At 41.1% G+C, this 20,567-nt stretch overlaps 1 protein-coding gene across 11 annotated transcripts in view; it reads left to right on the top strand.

Annotated features, from left to right (window-relative positions):
- Nucleotides 1-20,567, top strand: part of USP34 (ubiquitin specific peptidase 34) — a 101,449-nt gene that overhangs the window by 25,388 nt on the left and 55,494 nt on the right. For all 11 annotated transcript variants that reach the window (XM_050316489.1, XM_050316490.1, XM_050316493.1 and 8 more), the window contains exons 6-11: nt 2,692-2,759; nt 9,283-9,475; nt 11,992-12,053; nt 18,111-18,192; nt 18,279-18,371; nt 20,337-20,462. In XM_050316489.1, coding sequence (XP_050172446.1) covers nt 2,692-2,759; nt 9,283-9,475; nt 11,992-12,053; nt 18,111-18,192; nt 18,279-18,371; nt 20,337-20,462 — 624 coding nt within the window. The remainder of the gene's footprint in view (nt 1-2,691; nt 2,760-9,282; nt 9,476-11,991; nt 12,054-18,110; nt 18,193-18,278; nt 18,372-20,336; nt 20,463-20,567) is intronic.

The raw sequence follows: 20,567 nt of genomic DNA, 5'->3' as shown, positions 1-20,567 counted from the left end.
TTTGGTGTCACTCTGTACTTGTTAGCACTACTTCTGACTTTCAAATGCAATATATTTATTAGATCCAAGTGAGGCAGCTAGATTTTTTTATATAAAATACATGTTACCTTGCCAATATTAATATTAAAATATTTCTTTACTTCTATAATGATGATTTTGATATAATATTTCTTTGGTGTTTATATCCTTTCTATAATTCATATAACGCAGGTAAGTATAAATATTTTAATAAATGTTTCTGAGAGTGAAATGATACACCAAACTCCATTAGAATAAAAATAAGGATGCACAAAACTTGTATTTTTTCATGAACAAGATCTTGGTGATCTCAGGAGGAACCCTGCTAATCTGACTTGGTTTTGTCCCGATACATTTGATTTTTGGGGGATTTATAGCTATTTATTCCAATAATAGCTCAGGGAGCAGCTCTGCAGTGTCACTTCTCATCTGGTTCCCAACATGCAAAGCCAGAGCAGAGTGTGCAGTAACTCCAAAACACAATCTCACAGTGGTGGTAACTCCTGAGAAAGCCTCTTGAGGACCCAGTGTTGTAAAAACTCCTCAGAATATCCAGGCTGGAATTTCTTTTCCAGTCTGTAAGGTGAGGGAGTTGTTCAGCCACTCCTTTAAATGGTTCAGCAATATTTTCAGAGATATTGTGGTGTGGATGAACCCAGGAATCTCTCAGGAAAAACTGAGGCTTAGTAGTGAGCTCCAGGATGCAGATTAAACTGGAAATAAAGAACTGCAGTCACCCAGCAACATTCCATTTCTGGTAGACAAGACTTCCTGGGCTTCCCAAAAAAACTTGCAGAGATGTGAATGACCCACAGCTTGTTCTGTGCAGGGTTTAAACCCCACATCCATTTTACTGTGGGAAACTTCAGAAGTTGAATCAGAAGTAAAAGTATCTCAGAGGTATTGAGAGATGCTCTACCCTTCTGAAACTTGAGAACAGATGCAGTGAATACTTTGTCTTAAAAGCAGCTGGAATGAAAAAAAAAAAGTTGAGGATTTTTAATGTAGTTTGATATTTTATCATGTTTTGGATGCTAGTTGATGCCATTTGATATATGCTGGTTTATGTCATTTAAATAATTCAGTATTCGAATATTTGACCTATTTGAGTCCATGATGAGAATTATATTTTCATTTGTAACGTGTGAAATGATTCTTTATTTGAGTTCCGAGGCTGAAGGTTGTGTGTAATGCACGTGCACAGGTGTATAAGATGGCTTTAAAAGTTTGAATTGATGGAGACTCAAAACTGCTGGGAACAGTGAAAGCCACAAGAACAAAATGCTGAAACCACTTCATGCTTTTCCTTCCACAAAGAAATACATTTTCTTGGCTGTTTGCCGCTGTCTGTGGGACAGAGCACGCCGTGTGAAACATCAAATTGTGTCAATACAATTGTATCTTTGTCATCCCTGCAACTCCCTGTCGGAATGTTGTTGAATTCCTGTTTCCAGCACAAGCATCTTCTGGGTTGCACTTTTTATCTGGGGGATGTTTGCATTTTTTCCCCCCTCTTTTCCCCCTCAGTTGGATCAGAGGCTTCTTCCAAGTGGGTTTATGTGGAGTTTTTTTTGGTTTTGTTTGTTTGTTTTGCAAGGTGAAAATGTGGCTGGTTTGTTTAGCAAAGCAGGTTCTGATGTTGCACTGTAAAAAGTGAGTCTGCAGATAACTTTGTGCAGAACTGCCTCCAAGAGTGACTTGGCTGATTATGGAAATGCTGACAAGCAACGCTGCTGATCGACTTTTATTCCAGCCGAATATCATTCCCTCCTGGCAAGGAGCAGGGCGTGCATTTTCTGCACTCAGGGTCGAATTCTTTGCCGCTGCTGCAAGAAATCCTGGCTGAGATGAACCCTTGTTTTAAGGCCAGAGGTGGAGGGAGGTGCAGATGGCCCTGAGTGACAGTGTTGGCTTCTCACCAGAGCTGTGTGTGCAGATGATTAAAACGACCCGGGGAGGGAAGAGCTGCTGCCGTTTCATCTCATCCCTGCTGGCTCTTGGCTGCCTCTCTGTAACAGGTTGAACAGGATCCTGTTTGAAATGCAGATGGCAATTCTAACTTGGCCTGTGGAAGTGGTTTGGTTGGTCCTTTCCCTCTCACAGAGGTTTCCAGTAGCTGTTTCAGGATGGTTTTCTTGTTTCTCTGCATATATTCCTGCATTTTCTTTGCAAAGGTGGTGAAAGGAGAATTGCAAATACAAGAAGTGCAGACGTGGTGGTGAAAAACCTGGGCTTGATCATTGCTTGTAAACCATTATTTTAGAGGATATGTAAACCCTAAGAAGCAAAACACCAACGAATCAAACAATGCTGCTTGATTTAAGAGTGATTTGCAAGGAACAGAAAGAGTGGAATAATTTTCTTGTAGACTTTGAAAAGAAAAAAAGAAACCCCACAGGGCTGAGTAGCAGTTTTTCCTGCTGAAGAAAACACAGAAAATGAAAAACATGAGGCACTGAGCAGTGTGCTACTCTTTACACAAAGTGTGTATTTTCCAGCTGACAGGCAGGACAGATGCAGCTCCTGTTTGGAAAATTAGGAAATGAAGAGGTTGAAGTTGAAAGAAACATTTTTTTTTTTTTAAGTGGGGTTGCAGGTGCAAATGTCTCAGCAATATTTCATTTTTTTAAAAATGTCATTAATGAAGTTTTTCTCTCTGTTTTTGCATTGCAGATCAGAATATGGCTGCACATCCCTGCTGTCATGCAGCACATTATACCCTTTAGGACTTACGTTATCAGGTAAACTTCTATTTGCAGACTTTTTCTTGGGGGACTTTTGGACACTGCAGTTATTTATCACTGCAGCTGATGGACTTTTAATCGGGCAGGTTGATGCTCTGACTGTCCCATTTCAGCAGGGAGAGTGAAAGGAATGTTTGGGGTTAGTTTGGGCCGCTCTTTCCACCCCTCTGGTTTCTTATCAATCAGCTCAATCTCCTGAAAGCATTTGGAGTGTGGCATCCTGACAGGTTGTGCCAGGTTCAGTTGTGCCACAGCCTCAGTGTGACACCTGCATCCAACTGAACATAAGATTTGCAGTGAGGTGATGGAAGTAGAGGAGCAATTTCAGATCTGGAGTTCTAACACTGCTTCCCGTTCTGATGTTCTGCATTCCCAGCTGGCAGGAGCTGAGGTGTGAGCAAAAGTCTGCTCACACTTTTCTGTGTCTAAATATATCCTGTCCCCAAGATTTTCTTTGGAGCTGCCTGTCATGAAAAACCCTTTCAAATTAAAGCACTTGGAGAAGTATTTAATTATACAAGTGATTTGTTGTCCATCGGGTTTCTCAGGACAATAGAAACGTTTCAGGGAGCTTGCTGATGGAACTATCTGTGTGTGGATCTGCCTGGAGGTGGAGGGGTGTGGTCACAGCTAATTCTCCTTCCAGTGGCAGTGGCCGACAGAAGATTTTCCTGGTGCAGGGCACTGCTCTTCCAAAGGCCCACAGCTCCTCCAAGGCTCTGGAATTCCTGTTCCTGTAATATTAGGAATGTGCTTATACTGGGAAAAAAATGTGCCTTTACACATTATATTGCCTTTACCATTCCAGTAGGAAATAACACTCAACAAAAATAATGACACTGGCAACTGATAAGTTCACAGAGCACTGAGACTGAGAATTATATTTCGTGTTTTAAAATGTTCTTGATGCATTTTGACTGTGAAAATTTCAGTGCTGGCTTGTCTGTCAGTCTGTCTTGCTGTAACGTGGTCTCTACCAAAGTGATACCAGCACAGAGAAGAATATTTTGATCTTTTATTAAAACCCATCCCTCTGGAGTTCCACTCCAGCCGTGTGCACTCCTTTAATTGCTGCTGTGTTATCTTGGACATCTTTTAAAGGTGATAATTAATCATGAAGCAGCTTAGGGAGGGCAGGCAGAGGATCTTCAAGTTCTTGTCTTCTGCATATTCCATGAATGGCTCTTTGTGTACCTGGGAATTTGGTCATGAGCCTTACCTGTCTTCTTGGAATATATGGAAATTAAAAAGAGCATCAACAATTAAGGATCAACAATTAGAATGAGGCTGATAAGAAGGAACTTACTTGAACGAGACACGTCCTGTAGTTTTTCCTGGTAATCCTTGCTTGTTATCCTGTAATTCTTCAAACAGTTTCTGGTTTAGAACTGTAGGTGTAATTGGGGTCACTGGAAGGGGTTTTGGAAGGGTTTTTTCTTGGGTTCTCCTCATGTTTTCCTCTTTCCCCATTAGAGGATTTACATCTGATTTGAAATGGGATTTGTCTTGCCATAAATAACGCCCTCAGAGTTTACAATCCATTCCTGTCCATCCCAGCAGGAATATTGACACAGGATCCATCTCTAGATAACACAGGTTAGGGCAGGAAGGGGAATGTTCTCCCAGTTGTTGTTTTTCCCACCTGAATCCTGAGGGGATCTGGGGTTTCTCAGCGTTATAAAATCCAAATCTTTTTGTGGAGATCCACTTACAGAGCAGGACCCGAAGCTTTGGGAGGCCACAGAGCAAAAATAACCTCCAGGGCTGCACCTTTTTGTGGGGCAGAAGTGAGCACAGATGCCTTGGGGAAAAGCTGACTTCCCTGCTGGATGCAGCTCACCCCACGTGGCTGTCGAGCTCACAGATCCTGTGGGAGCAGCTCAGGTCTCTGGGTCTCCATCTGCTTTTTACTTTAGGAAAGAGCTTAAAAAAAAAAAAGACAAAGCCAGTCCTGGGCACAGCAGCACAACACCTTTGACACAGATCCTGCAAATTAAGGGGGTTTGATCTCCAATGAGCTCGGGGGGCTCTGGTTGACTCAGTTCTAGTTGCTGCTCGTGGAGATTCCTCTGCAAGGACTGCATTTCGGGGGCTGAGCAGCACAAGCAGCAAGAGAGAAGAGGAGTCACCCCAGTGACACCTCAGCAGCGTCTTTGATCAGCTGAGGTTGCCCTTTCTGTCCCTGTCCTGTGGTAATTTCTGCCAGAAGAGCACGAAGGGAACAGCAAAGTGTGTATTATTTGTGTAGAGGAGACCACTGCTGGAATTTGCAAAGATCATGATGGGCACAACCCTGTCATTGCTGCTCCTGAAAAAAAGGCTAATAAATGTGATTTTCTGCCTGGGGAGCGGAGCACTGGCATTCACATCCTGCCTCAGAAGGGGCTGTGTCTTGATGCACTTTAGGAAAGAAAGAAAGAAAGGACGTGAATTGAAAATTGCACCTCTCAATAGGGAAGCTAAGTGGATTTTGCCCTCCTCAGAAAGAAGTTTTTACTGATCCTGATACCTGAGAATTCTGCATTTCAAACTGCAAAATCCTCACAAAGAAGGAAGAGACTCAGAAAAGCGGCTCAAGACAGTAAGTCACGACTTACTGCAGTTACAAATGAGGGCAAAAGTGGTGATGATGTCTCTTGGTGAAAAAAGACACTGGTTCCATCTGCCTTCCACCTCGAGACCGGAGCTGGGAGAGGCTTGGATTTCTCAGACACTGAATGTCTCCAGAGAGCAGAAGCTCCAAGCAGCAGTGTTTGGAGGACACTCTTTTCAGGGACAAAAATGTTGCTTGAAAGTGCTGTGGGTAGTTCTGTGCTTTAGAAAGAAGCCAACCAGCAGTGAAGCCCAGTTTTATGAGAACCAAGAGATAAAGTTGTATGTCTGATACTGTAAATGCCTCTGTAAAGCACCAAAAAGTGGTGGGTAATAAGGAAAAGACCTAAAATCCTTCTTTGGAAGGCTTGACATCCCCTACTTAACGTTGCTCTGGTAAAATCTGAGAGCTCTGACCGGTTCTAACCCTTCCTGCTGCCCTCCCTTTGTCTCTTCTCCCTGTCTGCTGCTTCAAGATGGATCTGGAGAGAGATTTTTTTGTGTGAAGGATTCCTGTGTCTGGCCCAGTTTGGGAGAAGCAGAACACTCTGTGCTGGAGCACATGGAGAGGAGATTGCAGGTGGCAGTGGCTGCTGTGGCACCTGCAGGGAGGGGGAGCTCCACCCAACTCTTGACCCACACGGAAAATGCAGCTGGAACAATTCAAATCATTCTTCTGCTTAAAAATCTCCTCCTCAAGAATTCCTTAAAAACATTCTCCTGAAGAATTTGGGTTTTAAAGAGAGTGCCCAAGACCACTCCTTACTCCTGCACGGCACGAAGAACCCTTGCCCGTGAGCCTTGAAGGTTTGAATCACAACATTTACCTCCTGCAAAAACTCTGCAAGTGGAAAGGGGTGGCAACAAAGAAAAATAAGGCAGAAGACAAAACCCAGGTCCTGTACATAAGTGGAATATCCTTTATGTATATGTATAAAAAGAGGTGTGTTTTATTCTTAGAAAAGCCTCATTCAGGCAAAAAATGTGAGATGAACCAGATTCCACAGGTCCTGGCATCTCATTCATCTCTTATTCCTTTAAGCCTTAATGCTCCTCGGGATCAAAAAAGATAAAAAATGCAGGAATTAAAAAAATAATGAAGGGCAGAATGGAAGCTATTATTAAACCATTATGTGAGTCAGTCCCACCTTCACATTGATACACTTTATGTACAGTTCCAGCTCAGAGATAAAAAATTTACACTGAGAGAAGGAGAGACATGGTCTGGGGTTTGGTGGGTTTTTTTTTGACAGGGAGATTCCTATCATGTGTGGCTGATAGGAAGATAATAAGTAGGGAGTGGCAATTCACAGGTTGTTAAAAGAAATGCCATGAAATGGTCACATTCAAGAAGTGAAAGGAGTTTGTTTTCCACGCAGATGGGATTGTCAAACAGACTGGCACAGGTTAATGAGAAAGCCACAGGTATAAATAGAAAGGGAGAAATGAATTGGCAGGAGTAGATGGGCTCATCCATTATTTGAGATATGGGATAAATCTTTAATCTGCTTTTGGAGGGGCTATTTTGGGTTAAACAGACCTTTTGCCCTGCTCCAGGATCCCTGTTCTTACTGAGGCAGTGCAGCACATTCACAGGGAGTGTTCACTGCCAGTGCCAGCTAAAGAGTTCTTTTTGGTCAATAATAATAACATTAAACTGGTAAGAACATAACATGGAGCCAGTTCACTGGTCCACGTGGGTTCAGGCCACTCTACCTCTGCACAATAAAAAAAGGAGGCTTGGCCTACTCTGCAAATTTCCATGGGTTTAATCCTGGTAATAAAGATATGATCACGTTTGATTTATGAGCAGTGGAGTAGTGCCAGTAAATTCTGTAGTGTAGCTGCAGTTACACTTCTAAGAGAAGTTTGAAATCTGCTTTTTTTTACTGTGCTTGGTTGGGACAACCCAGCTTTGTTCAAAACCTGGGCTCTGTGGTAGCCAGTAGAACATGCTCTGTTCTCTGGAGCTTTCTTTAGGGTTCTGTAGCTGGGAAAATGCACCTACAAGTAGCTTAATTTATTATAAAGTGCATTTTTAAAAAATACACACTCTCAGTGATATTATAATACAGAAAATACGACACGAGTCTGATTCAGGTTAAAAATGTGGATGCAGTGTGAATTTTATAAAAAAACCCAGGTTTAGACTGATAATGTCGCATTAAAATAAGAAATGTTTTGTTTTATAAACTAGATCATTGTAGTTCCTTCACCAAACTTGGTAGTGTGAGGAAGATTTCATGTTACAGAAATGGGGTGAAGCCACCAAACCCTCTTGCTCCTGTTTGTGGAGGTGGACATGGAAAAGCCCTGGGAACCAGGACTGGTGGCAATTTGCATGGAACAGTGGGAAGATAAAAATTGCTGGTAGTTACAGGATCATAGAATTGTTAAGGATGAAGAATATCTCTGAGATCATCTAAAACACATCCCAAAGTGCCACCTCTGCACATTTTTGAACACTTTTAGGGGATGGTGACTCCCAAATCCCACCAGCTCTGGGAAATCCTCGTACCTGCTTGTCACGACCGGGCACAGCATCTTCATTACGACCTCTTATTTCTTCACTCAGTCTCTCTCCCAGAAAATCCAAATATTTCAGTTCCTTTTTGAGCCAGCTGAGGGTTGAGGGAGGTGCAGGATATTCCTTTCTCTCTGGGTGGTGTGTAGGACACAAACATCTCTATTTGTGGTGACAGAGCACCCACAGACCGTGTTTCCTGGGCTTTTCCCCCTGGGTGGAGCTGCTCTCACCTGTCTGCAGGTTAAAGGAGCTCACTGGGGCTGAACTTTTCCCCAGGAGTGTTCCCTCCTCCTTCCCACTTGGCTCCTGCTTACAAATCACAGCACAGAAGCAGCATTTTCTTGCCAGGATCTGATTTCCCAGCTAATCCCAGTGAAGGATCTGGTTGCTTTGGCCTGGAGTGGTCCCTTTTTTTTTGTCCTGCAGTTCCTTATCTGTGATCCCTGTCATCCATCTCCAGTCTGGGATTATTTGCACTGGAGTCTCTTTTCTCTGTTTGACAGTGTTAAGTAGCATTTAAGTGTGTTTATTTTAAGGCCTCTACACAAGAGCTGTGAAAAAGAACCTTAATCTAAATAAGAATCGGGGCCTGTAGTTTTGCTTTAAAAAAAAAAAATTACAGATGTTTATATGATGTAAATGCAGAGGAATGGTGCATAAATCCAGTTGAGTGTAGTTTAATATCTCTTGTGTTTTTTTAAAAGATTCATGCATCTCTTTGGCTGTTCTCCAAGGACAGATCCAGGCTTGGGCTGTCAAACAAATGGATTTTGAACGGGTTTCTGTGTAGTTAAACCTAGTTTGGATGTAGCTGCAACTTCCAAACACTGAAGTACAGCAGAAAAAATTAATTATACTCACTTTGCCTGTGCCATCCTTAGTGGCATCCAAACGAGCTCGGGGAAAGCTTGGTTTGAAATATTTTTGTGTTACACATTCAGGTTAGGAGAAATTCTCAACTGTTGTCAGGGTTTTGGAGTGGAGATTTTCTGTGCCTCAGTTTTGTGGTTGCTTAGGTAAGGCTGGTGTCACACTGGGCTCTTTAAGTTGGGGTTTATAAAGGATTATTTCTTATGCCTCCCTTCAGCTCCCTGTGCATGAGGAGGCGACCCCTCATCTGAGGTGACTGCAGGAGGACAAACGTAGCTGTTTAAAATTCTTCAGCAGTTTGTTGACTTTCTAAAAAAATTTCTGCATAATTCTCTTTGTCCTTGGTGTTTTTTTTTTTATTATTGCCAACTTTTATAGTAGTATTTTAATGCTTAGTACCCCTAGAGCTACTGGAAATGTGTCTTTGCCATGATCAAGATGGTGTTCCAGGAACGTGTCCGTTTGAATCAACCCCCCTTTTTTTTTATTTGTTTGGTTTTTTTCTTCCATTTGTGATTTTTTTTTCCCCAGGTATTTATGTAAACTGTCAGACCAGGAGCTACGGCAGAGTGCAGCCAGGAACATGGCAGATCTCATGTGGAGCACGGTGAAAGAACCCCTGGACACGGCCTTGTGTTTCGATAAAGAAAGTCTCGATCTCGCCTTTAAGTACTTCATGTCCCCAACTCTCACCATGAGATTGGCTGGCCTGAGTCAAATAACAGTAAGGACTTTTTTTAAAAATATCAATAATATTTAGAGGAAAAAAAAAATGTTTCTTGTTGGGTTTTAGGCTTTTTTTACAGCAGAATGCTCTTCCAAGGAGGAAATTATAGCGAATATATTGTGGATGTGGGGATCACTGAGAGCCAAGTCCAAGGGGTGGCTGAGTCCTGCACCATATGGAGCTGTATCACATTACCTGAACAATTGTCACGCTGAACCAAACCCCTCTAACCGTGTTTTGGGACAGCTGTGTTGAAGTGAAGCCCCTGGAGGTGGCAAAATCTGTTGTTTAGGAAGGTTTTCAATGCGTTTCCACTTTTTACCTTTGCAGTGTGTTGATTCTCCTACAATGAACTGCTGCTTTGTGTTGTCCATGCCCCATTTTCCTCTTTGTTTAGTCTGGTTCTCTCTGCATTAATTAGCAGGAGACTGAATTGAAGAGGTAAATATAGAAAATAGAAAAAAATTAAAACCAAACTCCCCCCCATTTTTCCCTTTCCCAGAGAAATGCTCCATGTCACAGCAGGCAAGACATGTTTGGGCATCCTTTGTCTCTCAGTGCTTCCTCCATGTGTGTTACAAACATAGAAAACAGCAGGGCAAAAGGGAAAGTTTTTATTCTTCTGGGCCTTTTCACTTTTGTGTTTCGGTTTTATGTTTTCTAAACACATTTGGCCTGCTCTGTTCTGGACAAGATATCACTGAGGGACTCCCTTCCTAAATACAAGTTCACTTAATCTAGATTTTGCTCCTCACTGTATTTACAGATAAAAGTACTTGCAATTGTTTTAATAAATGGCAATTTAAAGCAGCCTGTAAGTACTCCCAATCATATCATTGCTGGGTTTTAACCACAGTAAATGTTCAATTTGCACAGGGATGTGACCTCTGCTAAGTTCTAAAGAAAAGTCTGAACTCCATCCACTCAGTGTGATTGGTTTTAAAATAAATTTCTGATATTTACTTACTTCCAATTACGTTAGATTTCAATTTCTAAAAGCAGTTCCCTTTGGTTTTATGTGATTCTCCTTGTTAACTACCAGTGCATGTCTTTTTGTGTATCCTGGCCAAAAGAAAGTCTGAAAACAAGGATGCATTACTTGGTTTGTTTTTTCAGGCACGTTGTTCGTTTAGGGGAGTGTGCAATTTTAAGGAGTGATGTGTTTTCATCTGTTATGATTGATAAATACTACTGTAAAAGTGAAAGTTTTTAATAACAGACACATATCACCAGGACCAAAATTTGACAGTCTTTTTAGACTAAGGCCAATAGTTTTCAGCTTGTAAAAATGGAATATTGGATGCTAATAACTTACTGAGGCTTTTGTTTTTTCATGTGAAAAGTCTCTAAAACTTCTCTGGAACACTGAGACAATTTATTCTTCTTTCTCATTCAAATCCTAGGAAGTTTTATTTTTGTTGTTACCTTGTTTCTCTTTCATTTCACCTTCCAGTCATCTGTTGAGGTGCTTCAGCTCCAGAATCCCCAGTTATCTCTTTACTTTTCCCTCACAAATAGGATTGTTTTGTTCTCCTTCCACTTAGGGATGTGTGAAAATGAACCCTCAGAACTGACCAATTCTAACTGATCGTAACAATTTCTTCATTAAGTTCTTTCTGTGTTTTTCCACTCCTAAATACATTTCATTTGAAAGTATCAGTGACTGATCTGTTAATAATTGTGTAATCAGGCTCTGATGTCTCGTTATTTTCAATGCATATTTTCAGTTTGGTTTCTTCCAGACAGGTTTTTTTTCCCATGAAAATTGTTGAGATCATTCAGGAATAAATCTTTGTGTAAAGACTTGAGAAGATCCCTGAATTCACCTGAATCACTGAGTGCCTCTACTGGGCTCCTTTCAAGGAAGGAGTAAATATTTTGACAGAGTTACGCCACAAATTTAATTTGAATTTCCAAAATTCACCTTACTGTGCCTTGAATTTTTTTGAAAACAAGATGCCAAATTAATTTTATTACATTATGTTAAATATTTTTAAAGATACCACGTACATGGGAAGAATTTTGATACTGAACCATCTCTGTGTCTGGAAAGTTGATGCTGAGGAAAGAAGTGGAAAGGAGATGTTGGAATTTTAACAGGGTTTTGGTTTTTGTTGGTTTTTTTTACCTTATCAGTTCAGACACCTTTGAAAGCTTCATTTCATATAAAAATATATGGCTTCCATTCTCTGCTTTATTACTTTCAACACTGATAATGAAATGTTTGTTGTTGTAGTAAATGCTCCAACAATTGTGAGGCTCCCCCTAAAACTTCAGTTTGCAGAGTGTGTTTGATTTCTGGAGCGGGTGGGGGTTCGGAACATCATTTAATAGCTTAAAAAAGAAAATTTATCCTTGTTCACACTCCTGTCCAAACAACTTATTTAAAAACATTTAAAGCACCGCAAAAATTCGTTTGCTGTCACAAATGCTGCTTTTAAACATAACAAAACCACCTCACCCAGTGCTCAGATAAAATTGTAATTTTTTTTTCTTCCTTTTTCCAACTGTAGAACCAACTTCATACCTTCAATGATGTGTGTAATAATGAGTCCTTAGTTTCAGACACAGAAACGTAAGTAGGAACCTTCTTCTGAATCCTTCAAGTGTGTGATGTGCTTGCATTTCTTCTCTTGTGGTGTTAGAGATCATACCCAGTGGGGAGTGGGGATAATTGCAAATATTTTAATCAGGGGGGGTTGGAAATGGTAAATTTCAGACATTTCTCAACGTTTCTGGATTTCTTTGCCATGTTAAAACGTAGAACCAAGGTGAGCTTTAGAAAAATGTAGATGCTGAAATAATAAATACCTGTCATTGTGATGTGTAAATAAGAGCCAGCTAATTCCTATCCAATTCATACCATTTCTCCCATCTTCTCATTTCCCTGGATTATATTTTTAAGTAAGGCTTGTCTTGCCCTCACTGGCTCCCAGAATTGTTCTGGTTTTCTGCAGAGTTTGTGAGGCAGTGCTGCTGTTTCCTTCTTCCAAGTCCTGATTCCTGTAATTCAGGTGTATTGAACACTTTTAAAGGGAACTTCTTTGACAAGATTCACCTGTGGGATTGTATTCCAATTTTTTGTAGTGACTCTAAACTTACTGTTAGAACTGTCTGGAATTGAACCCAAAATACGTGTTTGAGTGGTTGAAAGAAGTGTTCTTGTGGAATGGCAGGCAGAGTGTGTCAATTCTAGGATTTCACTCCTGAGACCCTTTTTTACATTTCTCTTGGGGGGTGATGCATTCTTGGTGTTTCCCTTGGGGGCCACAGGCACACACACACACACACTCTCCACTATCTGTTGATCATTAAAGTGTCACAGCAGCAGTGCTTGATTTTGTCTGGGTACTTTTATTATAGCTGACTATTTTAATATTAAAATCTCACTGAAGTCACAGCCACAGTGGTGCAGATTGTAAATAACAACTCGGATATTTGAAGCGAAATCCGTGCTCGTAGGTTGGTATTTCAGACACAAAGAACCAGAATCCAGGGCAGTTTTGCTTCCTTCAAGATGTGAAAATACCAAATAAATAGCAAATACTGGGTTGGGGATGTTTGCAGTGATGCACGTGGGGTGTTCTGACACTGGGGCTGACAAACCTCGGGTTTCTCCAGTTCTTCTCTCCTCCCCTCACGTTGCAAATCTCAAAGAGAGGTGTTTGAATCTCAAACAGAGGTGTTTCCCTGTTAGTTCATCTGCTGGAACACAGCCTGAACCGAATAGTTTCTAACTAATAACATCGACAAGAAGTTATCCCACCACTTACACCTAACAGAAAGCTGTTGGAGTTTCTGTGGCAAATGTAAAGAAAAAGAAAAGTCAGCCCCGTGGAAAAAGAGAAAGGTGCTTAAATTCCCCTGCAGAAGAGCAGATGGACCAGGCAGGAGCATCAGAGTTATTTTCAAGCTGAAGGAAATTGTCAAATTCTCCTTTGGGATATTACTTTCTTGGCAAGGGCATCTGTAAACAGCCTGTCATTTGAAAGGAATGCAGCAGGAACAGAAAAACCTTCTTTTCCACTTTTTGTAGCTTGTGAATATTTTAAAAAAAATCAGGATTCCAGTCCTTTTGGGGACTTTATCAAGTGTTGCTGCTCTTCTTCTGATACCTTTTGGAATCACTGATGTCTTCCAGCCAAATAACCAGAAAAGCCCCAGTGCAGGAGGATGGGGAAAACGTCTCACTTCTCCAGTTTGTTCACTACAAAGCTTCCCTCTCATCCCAGCCCCTGCTCATGAGAGATTTTTGGATGAAAAGGCAACTTAGGGAGTTGGCAGGGACTGAATGAGCGGCAAAAGGAAAGCTTTTCATTCCTTAGTGGAGAAAGGAAGTCTTAAGATTTATTTTGTACCTTTTCAGCCTCTGCAGATTTACCACAGGAAGATGTTTTGCATTGTGTCTGGTCCATGCCCATTGCATGTTTTGACTTTTCCAGACGCCGTTTGGAACTGTCAACCTTTGGGATTTCTCCTTCTGTATCTTGCTAAGGTGGGTTTGCAGGAGGTATCTTTTTTTAAAAAAGAAAAAGAAAAAAGAAAAAGCTTTCAGGTAGCCCAGCTCTTTCCCTGTTGGTTGGAATTGTCATCAGGATTTTTTGGCAGATGTTTTCCTGCCTCGTTGCTGGGACAAGATAAAACATCTTCTGTCTGGGCAAACACAGGATTTCACAAATGGCACTGGAAAGCAGCAGAAAGCTCAGCAGAGGAGTCTGTTTTCTACCTCTAGGTATTTGTGTGTCTTTTCAGATTTCATTTCCCTGCTTTTCTCAGGGGTTGAGGCTCTGTGGTGACAGGATATGAGTGGTCCAGATGTGGGCAGTTCTCAGCGACTCAGCTTCTCAATGTCCCTCAGAGATGCCCTTTAAATTTAGCTCTTCCTGGCTCTTAAGGTAGAGCCAAACTCTTTACAGTTTGAGCTGCTGAAGATGGGAAATCTGCTGAGGTTAAAAATAAGACTGAACAGAAGAATCTTCGGGTCTTTGCATAAGTGATTCCTGAGCCTGTTTTGCTGATGTTGATGATGATGATGGTGCCTTTCAGGAAGTGAAAGATTGTTTTTTTTTTTTGGTGCTATTTGGACCACGAGAGGAAAAAGGGTTGTTTTTCCCTTAAAGAGGACGTTGCCAGCTTCTGGAAATACCAGGTGTAAAGGGATAGTTTGTTTTGCTCTTGGCTTGGCAGGCAGCCAGATGTTTGGGTTTCAGTTTTCAGGTTGAGATGACTTCCCTCCTCATTTCAAAAACTTGGATTACCCCCACTTAAAGAGCTTCCTGCAGAGCAATTTCAGGTGTCCAACATTCCTTCCACCTGTGAACAGAAAGATCTGGACTATTTCTTCTCCTTTCTTTCCCTCCCTTTCCTTATTTATTGAGATCCTCCACTGCAAGTGTTGTGTTGCTTTTCCCCTTCACTGCAGTTTCCTGCCTTGTGTTAACTCTTGCTTTCTCAATTTTTGTCTGAGCTCACCAGCTGAGTTTTGGCAGCATCATTTAAACACCTCTGTTTCCCATTTCAGGGATCTTTTCAGATTTGCTCTGAAAAATAAAAACAGTGATTTTTTTTTCCTTCCCTCAGCTCCCTAACGTTTCTTTCTGGTGACCCACATGGTAGTTTATCCATTAGTTTACTGTGTGTTGGGAAGGTGCCTTCTGTACCCTCCTTGCATTTCTTGCTCCTGAATGCCTGAGATCAGGGCTTTGCATCTGTCGTTGTGTCTGAGCTGCTATTTCAGTGATTTTTGGGCAGAAATGTTGGTGTCCCTTCCTTTGCAAGCTGCCAGTTTTGTTGCTCCATCTTTTCCTTTGAAGGGTGTAAATTCTGGCTGGTGGTGAGGTTGTGGAATTGCTGTTGTGCTCCCTCCAGCCCTGAGCTGCTCTGGGGTTTGGAGCTTCTGTGGGGAATTGCCTTGGGAATTGCCTGCTTGAATAAATAAGTTTGGTTGGTTTTTGTTTTTTTGGAGGGGTTACTTTGCTGTGGGATTTGTTCCTGGATCTGGCTCATCATGTGGCTCCCAAGAGTTGCACCACAGCCTTAGATTAAAGTGTTTTTGGGGATTTTAACCCAGTCCTCTTCAAGGGAGGCATTCTTTGAGCTCCCAGGAAAATAAATGCATAAACTGGACTTTCCTTACAGATACTTTTATTTATAATAATGAACAAAATCCAGGCTCTTGAACTTGCCTTTTGTAAGTGCAGCTCCCAAACATCAGGTTAGATCCCAAACTGCCCAGCTCCCGCTCTCTTCCTTGCAATCTCATGGAATACCTGAGGAAACCACTGTCAAAAGTGCTTGAATTTCATTTCTTGGAAGCAAACCAGTTATTTTTTAGAGACATGAATTACCAGTGAATTTACAGTAAAAATTCGAGGGGAGAAACTGAGTAAGTGTGGTGGAGATTTAGAGATTTAGAGACAATTAAAGCAGAGTAACTGCTACATTTGACTTTGCATTCTCTTCTGCTCCTCCCTCACCACGACACAGACCCACAGAGAGTATCAGGTTCTTTAGATGACTTTTCCTCTTGCTATCCAGTTATTAAATCCATGAAAAACAGCTCATCCATCTTCTTCCCAGGGTGAATTTTCTTACTCTTAAAACTCTGTGTGATTTGATGTCTAATTTGGAAAGCCATTCCTTGTAGTGCTCCTCTCAGGTGAGAGGAAAAAGCACATCTCTACTTTGATCATCATGCAGAAATTCCACTCTCACTGTTCCCTTCGATGTGAAAGAGGGGACATTTTTCAGGAAAAGTGGAAGTGTTTGGGAAATAGGTCAGACATCCTCCATTTACACTGAAATCAGCCTTTTTTTGGGTGAATCCTTGAGCAAAATACTTAGTGCTGGTACTGACCCGGTCATTGGAAAAGGTAGCGAGTGGTGTGCCCTCAGCCAAACTTTCTGGGAGGAACAATTCCCTTTGGGAAGCACAAAGGCTTCATTCTGCCTTTCACAAGGATCCTCTTGTTTTTTGGCCATCCTCAACGAATCCATATCAAATGAATGTTTCCCCTCAGGAATCTGAGATGTTTTAGCACAGCTGAGCTCCCCAGCAGGATGAAGAGTTTTTACTGCTGAGAACACATCCATTAAAAAAGGCATTTCTTCAGGAGAGTTCCCCATTGCTTTTCAGGGGGGAAAAGGTGTGGATTAGAGGCAGAGAACTGTCAGAGTAATTTAAAAAAAGAGAGTTTTTATTCTTTCCTTTGGAGGAGCTAAAATACAACATATGACTGGATGTAAACCTATTGACTCAGGTTTTGTTAGACAGAAATCCAAGCCCTGGGGGAGTCTGGGATGCTCCAAAGTTTGGTTTGGGCTGGGCATCTTTTGGTGATAGTTGGATTTTGGTTTGGTTTCGAAGTGAGGCATTGGAAAGTTTGTTTAACTAGATCTTGGATTCATGGAACAGATCCCGCTTATCTTTTCAGTCCCTCTTGGGGCACATCCCCAGGGTGAGAACTGGTGGATTAATAAACCAGAAATGCTACTGTTGGTAAATTGTTATCCTTGCAAGCCAGTTATTATTTCAGTGTTAGAGGACATGATCTTTTTTGAACCATGGCAGAATATTTGATTCCCGGTGTCCTGGAATTAGAACAGAAAAGAGTTCATCCAGAGGAATCAGCCCACTCAAAACATTTACCCCTGAACAGTGAATCCTCTTTGGAAAACCTGCAAAGGCAATCCCATTTTACCTCAGGAGTTTTGATTTTCTTCGTGTGGGTGCTAAAGATTGGCAATGCTGGGATTTTTAATAGTGGCCATAAATGTGCCACAGATGGCAGTGGTAAAAATAACTCTTCCTCAAGTCCTGGAAGAAACCCCCTCCCTCCCATCCTCCCCTCCCTGGGGAACAGAGCGCTGTTATTCCAGGGCCATTTACACCCAAGGCCGAGCTTTAAATGCTCTGATGTCCTTTTTAATTGCTTCTGGTGCCAAACTCTGGGTGAACAAACGTTTGCTTGAAAAGGAGGAATAAAAAGGAGCTTATGCACCAGTTTGCAGACAGGGCAGTCCTTTCTGCGAGCTCCACTTTTGTGTTTGGAAAACCCCGTTCCTTGTCCAGTTCCAGTGTTTGCTTATGGGGAGAATTCCCTGTTGTTATGGATGAAGCAAAATGAGAATTTGGAAGTGCCTGTGTGTAAGTACGACCACGTAAATCAGAGTTTTTTAAAGCTGTGTGAGTTGCTATTAAGGGGAGAGAGTCTAAAAATACCTAAATGATTTGCTTTAAAAAATCCTTTCTGTCACTGCCACTTTAGCTGCACGTCAGTGGTTCTGGAATTTCATGATTAGCAGAGTCAAATCTTACCTGTGAGGTCTTTAGTAGTGGTTGCAGATGGCTGAGTATCAACTAATAAACTTAATAAAGTTGTTGCTGATGATCCAGAGGGGCGAGTGGGAAATGTTAATATTTGGCATTACAGTTATCCAGCTAAAGAAAATAATAATGCTGAAATAATTTACTTCCTGCTTGGAAAAATGACCATTGAATCATGGTTTGTGTTCAGGAGGGGTTTTGTGCAGGTGTTGACTTGCAGGACGTGCTGTGCAAGGGAAGAGCACAGTGGAAATGTTTCTTACAGGCAGATAATTTCACCTGTCTCCACTCCTTTTTCATCTCCAGGTCCATTGCAAAAGAACTTGCGGACTGGCTGATCAGCAACAATGTCGTTGAGCACATTTTTGGACCAAATTTACATATTGAGGTTTGTATTCAATTATTGGTTTTGGTTGAAAGGTGGAGGAGTCCCTTCTTGTTCCAGTAAATCTTCAATATCTCCTCACTTTGCAGATCATCAAACAGTGCCAAGTGATCCTGAATTTTCTCGCAGCTGAGGGCAGACTGAGTACTCAGCACATCGACTGTATTTGGGCTGCAGCACAGGTGGGTATAAACTTGAAAAACAAACAAACAAAAAACTACAGAAAATGGCAAGTTGATTTTATTTGACGCTCCTAAAGTCGAGTTTTTTTGCACTTTTTTTGGCTCTCTCGGTGTTTTGCTGCCCAAAATTTCAGGTTAGGTAACCAGCACAGTTACTGGGTTATTTATTAGAGGCAAAAATCCACCTTGGCTACTTTTATAACGGGGAAAAATGAAGTTGTGTAGCAAGGACACATTTTTTTCACTGAGAATGGGGGGAAGGATTGTAGGGTAGTTGTAATATTTTTTACTGTAGTGTTAAATTGCCTTTCTCCTGTGGATTGGAGCTTCCATCTCTCTTCCTGCTGGTGGGAACAATCAGGTGTAAATTGTGGCAGTGAAGTTTACAGCTGTGCTGCTGAAATCTATAGAAGGCACTGAGATTTTATTTTATTTTTTTGCTTGCTAAAACTGGGAACTCTGACAGACTTTGTGCCTTCAGAAAGATTTGTTTGTGTGCTGCTTTTCCTGGGTTGCTGTGCTTTTGATTTCAGGTTGTGACATTTTTTATTAGGGGGATTTGAATACAACTGACACTTTGATTTTTTTGGGGGGGAAAAAAAATAAAATTGTGTTTTTATCTGAGAATTTGAAGAGGGTTTTTTATGTGCTCAGTATTTCTTTATAATTTCTTTCAGTCAAATGCTGCTGTACACACATCATGAGCCTTCTGTGGTCCACTGGCATTAGAACATGCAGGTGGAATGTTAATAAATGCTCATTAGGACAGCACTTGCTCTAATCTTTTGTATCAGAGTAATTAATAATTCCTTATTTCACTTGTACTTTTAAAGCAGCTTATTACCTTCCCTGATGAGCTCACTCTAGGTTAGACCTCTGAATTTTTAATAGATTTGAAGAATACTGTAATTACCTCAATTCAGGGATTCTTTTACACTTCACATTTTGACAGACTTGATGTTCTCAAATGATATCTTCGATTGCAAAATTAAATATATCCTGATTACTTCCTGTCAAAGGTTTAACCTATAATGTTGTTCAGAAGGCAGACACCTCAAGGCTTAAAGAATAGAAGGCCTTCAAGGTGTATTTTCCACTTTTTAGACTAACTTTTGGACAGAAATTTCTCTTCCTTATTGAAACACTTACCTCAAGATGTTTAAATGCATCCTTGTGTAGAACTCCCCATGATTTGGGGATTCCAAACTCCAGTTTGGATCCTGGGAAAGATGCCCATCCCCCCCCAAATTGCTGACAGGGATATTTTAATACCAGGAAGGCAAAACAAAATGAACAAATTTTTAAAGAAACCCTTTTGAGGTAACCAACATTAAGAATTCCTTCTAGAAGCTTCTTCTAACCATTATTTTATTTTTTGAACACAAACATTAAAAAAAAAAATCCCCTCCTAAGTGACTCTGAAAAGCAGCATTTAACCAAAGAGGAAACATGTAGGAGCACTGTCACTTTAATGTGTAAATGGAGGAGCTGGCTAAACACACTGTCATATTTTTGACATCCATTGCTGGAAAGACAAAAGAATTATTTATAATCCTCAGCAGTTCACACAGTCTGTTCTCTGAGTGTCATATTGGCCTCTAATGTATTTACCACTGCTAAGAAGGTAGTTGCAAAGACTATTTCCCCCTCAGGATTTAGCATAAAAACTTCCTATTTTACAAGTTGTTTTTAAGTTATATTTAAGTTAAATCCAAAATAAACTCCCAGTTCTTCTTTTCACCAAATTCTGAGAGTTCAGGTACTGTTAGATTTGATTTCCCTAAACTTCACAGGGTCAAAATTAGCTTAGTCCAAGTTGCAAACCTGATGGAACTTGGAATTTTTTGGATGAACCCTTCCTGAGAACTTGTGCAAAGATGTTTAATCGCTCCAATTTTGCCAATATTTGATTGTTTTTTGGTTTGTTTTACTGTTCCCGTGACCTTCTCTGTTTGTGCCTTGTAGCTGAAGCACTGCAGTCGTTACATCCACGACCTGTTTCCTTCTCTGATCAAAAATTTGGACCCTGTCCCACTTAGACACCTCCTGAACCTTGTCTCAACTCTTCATCCCAGTGCCCACACCGAACAGGTAAAGGCAAGGCCACCAAAATCGCTGCAGTGAGAAAAGCAATGATGTCAATCAATCATGATGGATTTGCCTTCCTGAAGGGAACGCAGTAAAAGGAATATTCAC

Source organism: Myiozetetes cayanensis, unplaced genomic scaffold, assembly GCF_022539395.1.
Source record: "Myiozetetes cayanensis isolate MyiCay16 unplaced genomic scaffold, myiCay2020 scf2-11, whole genome shotgun sequence".
Taxonomy (NCBI): Eukaryota; Metazoa; Chordata; class Aves; order Passeriformes; family Tyrannidae; genus Myiozetetes; species Myiozetetes cayanensis.
This window is presented reverse-complemented; position numbering and strand designations above follow the sequence as displayed.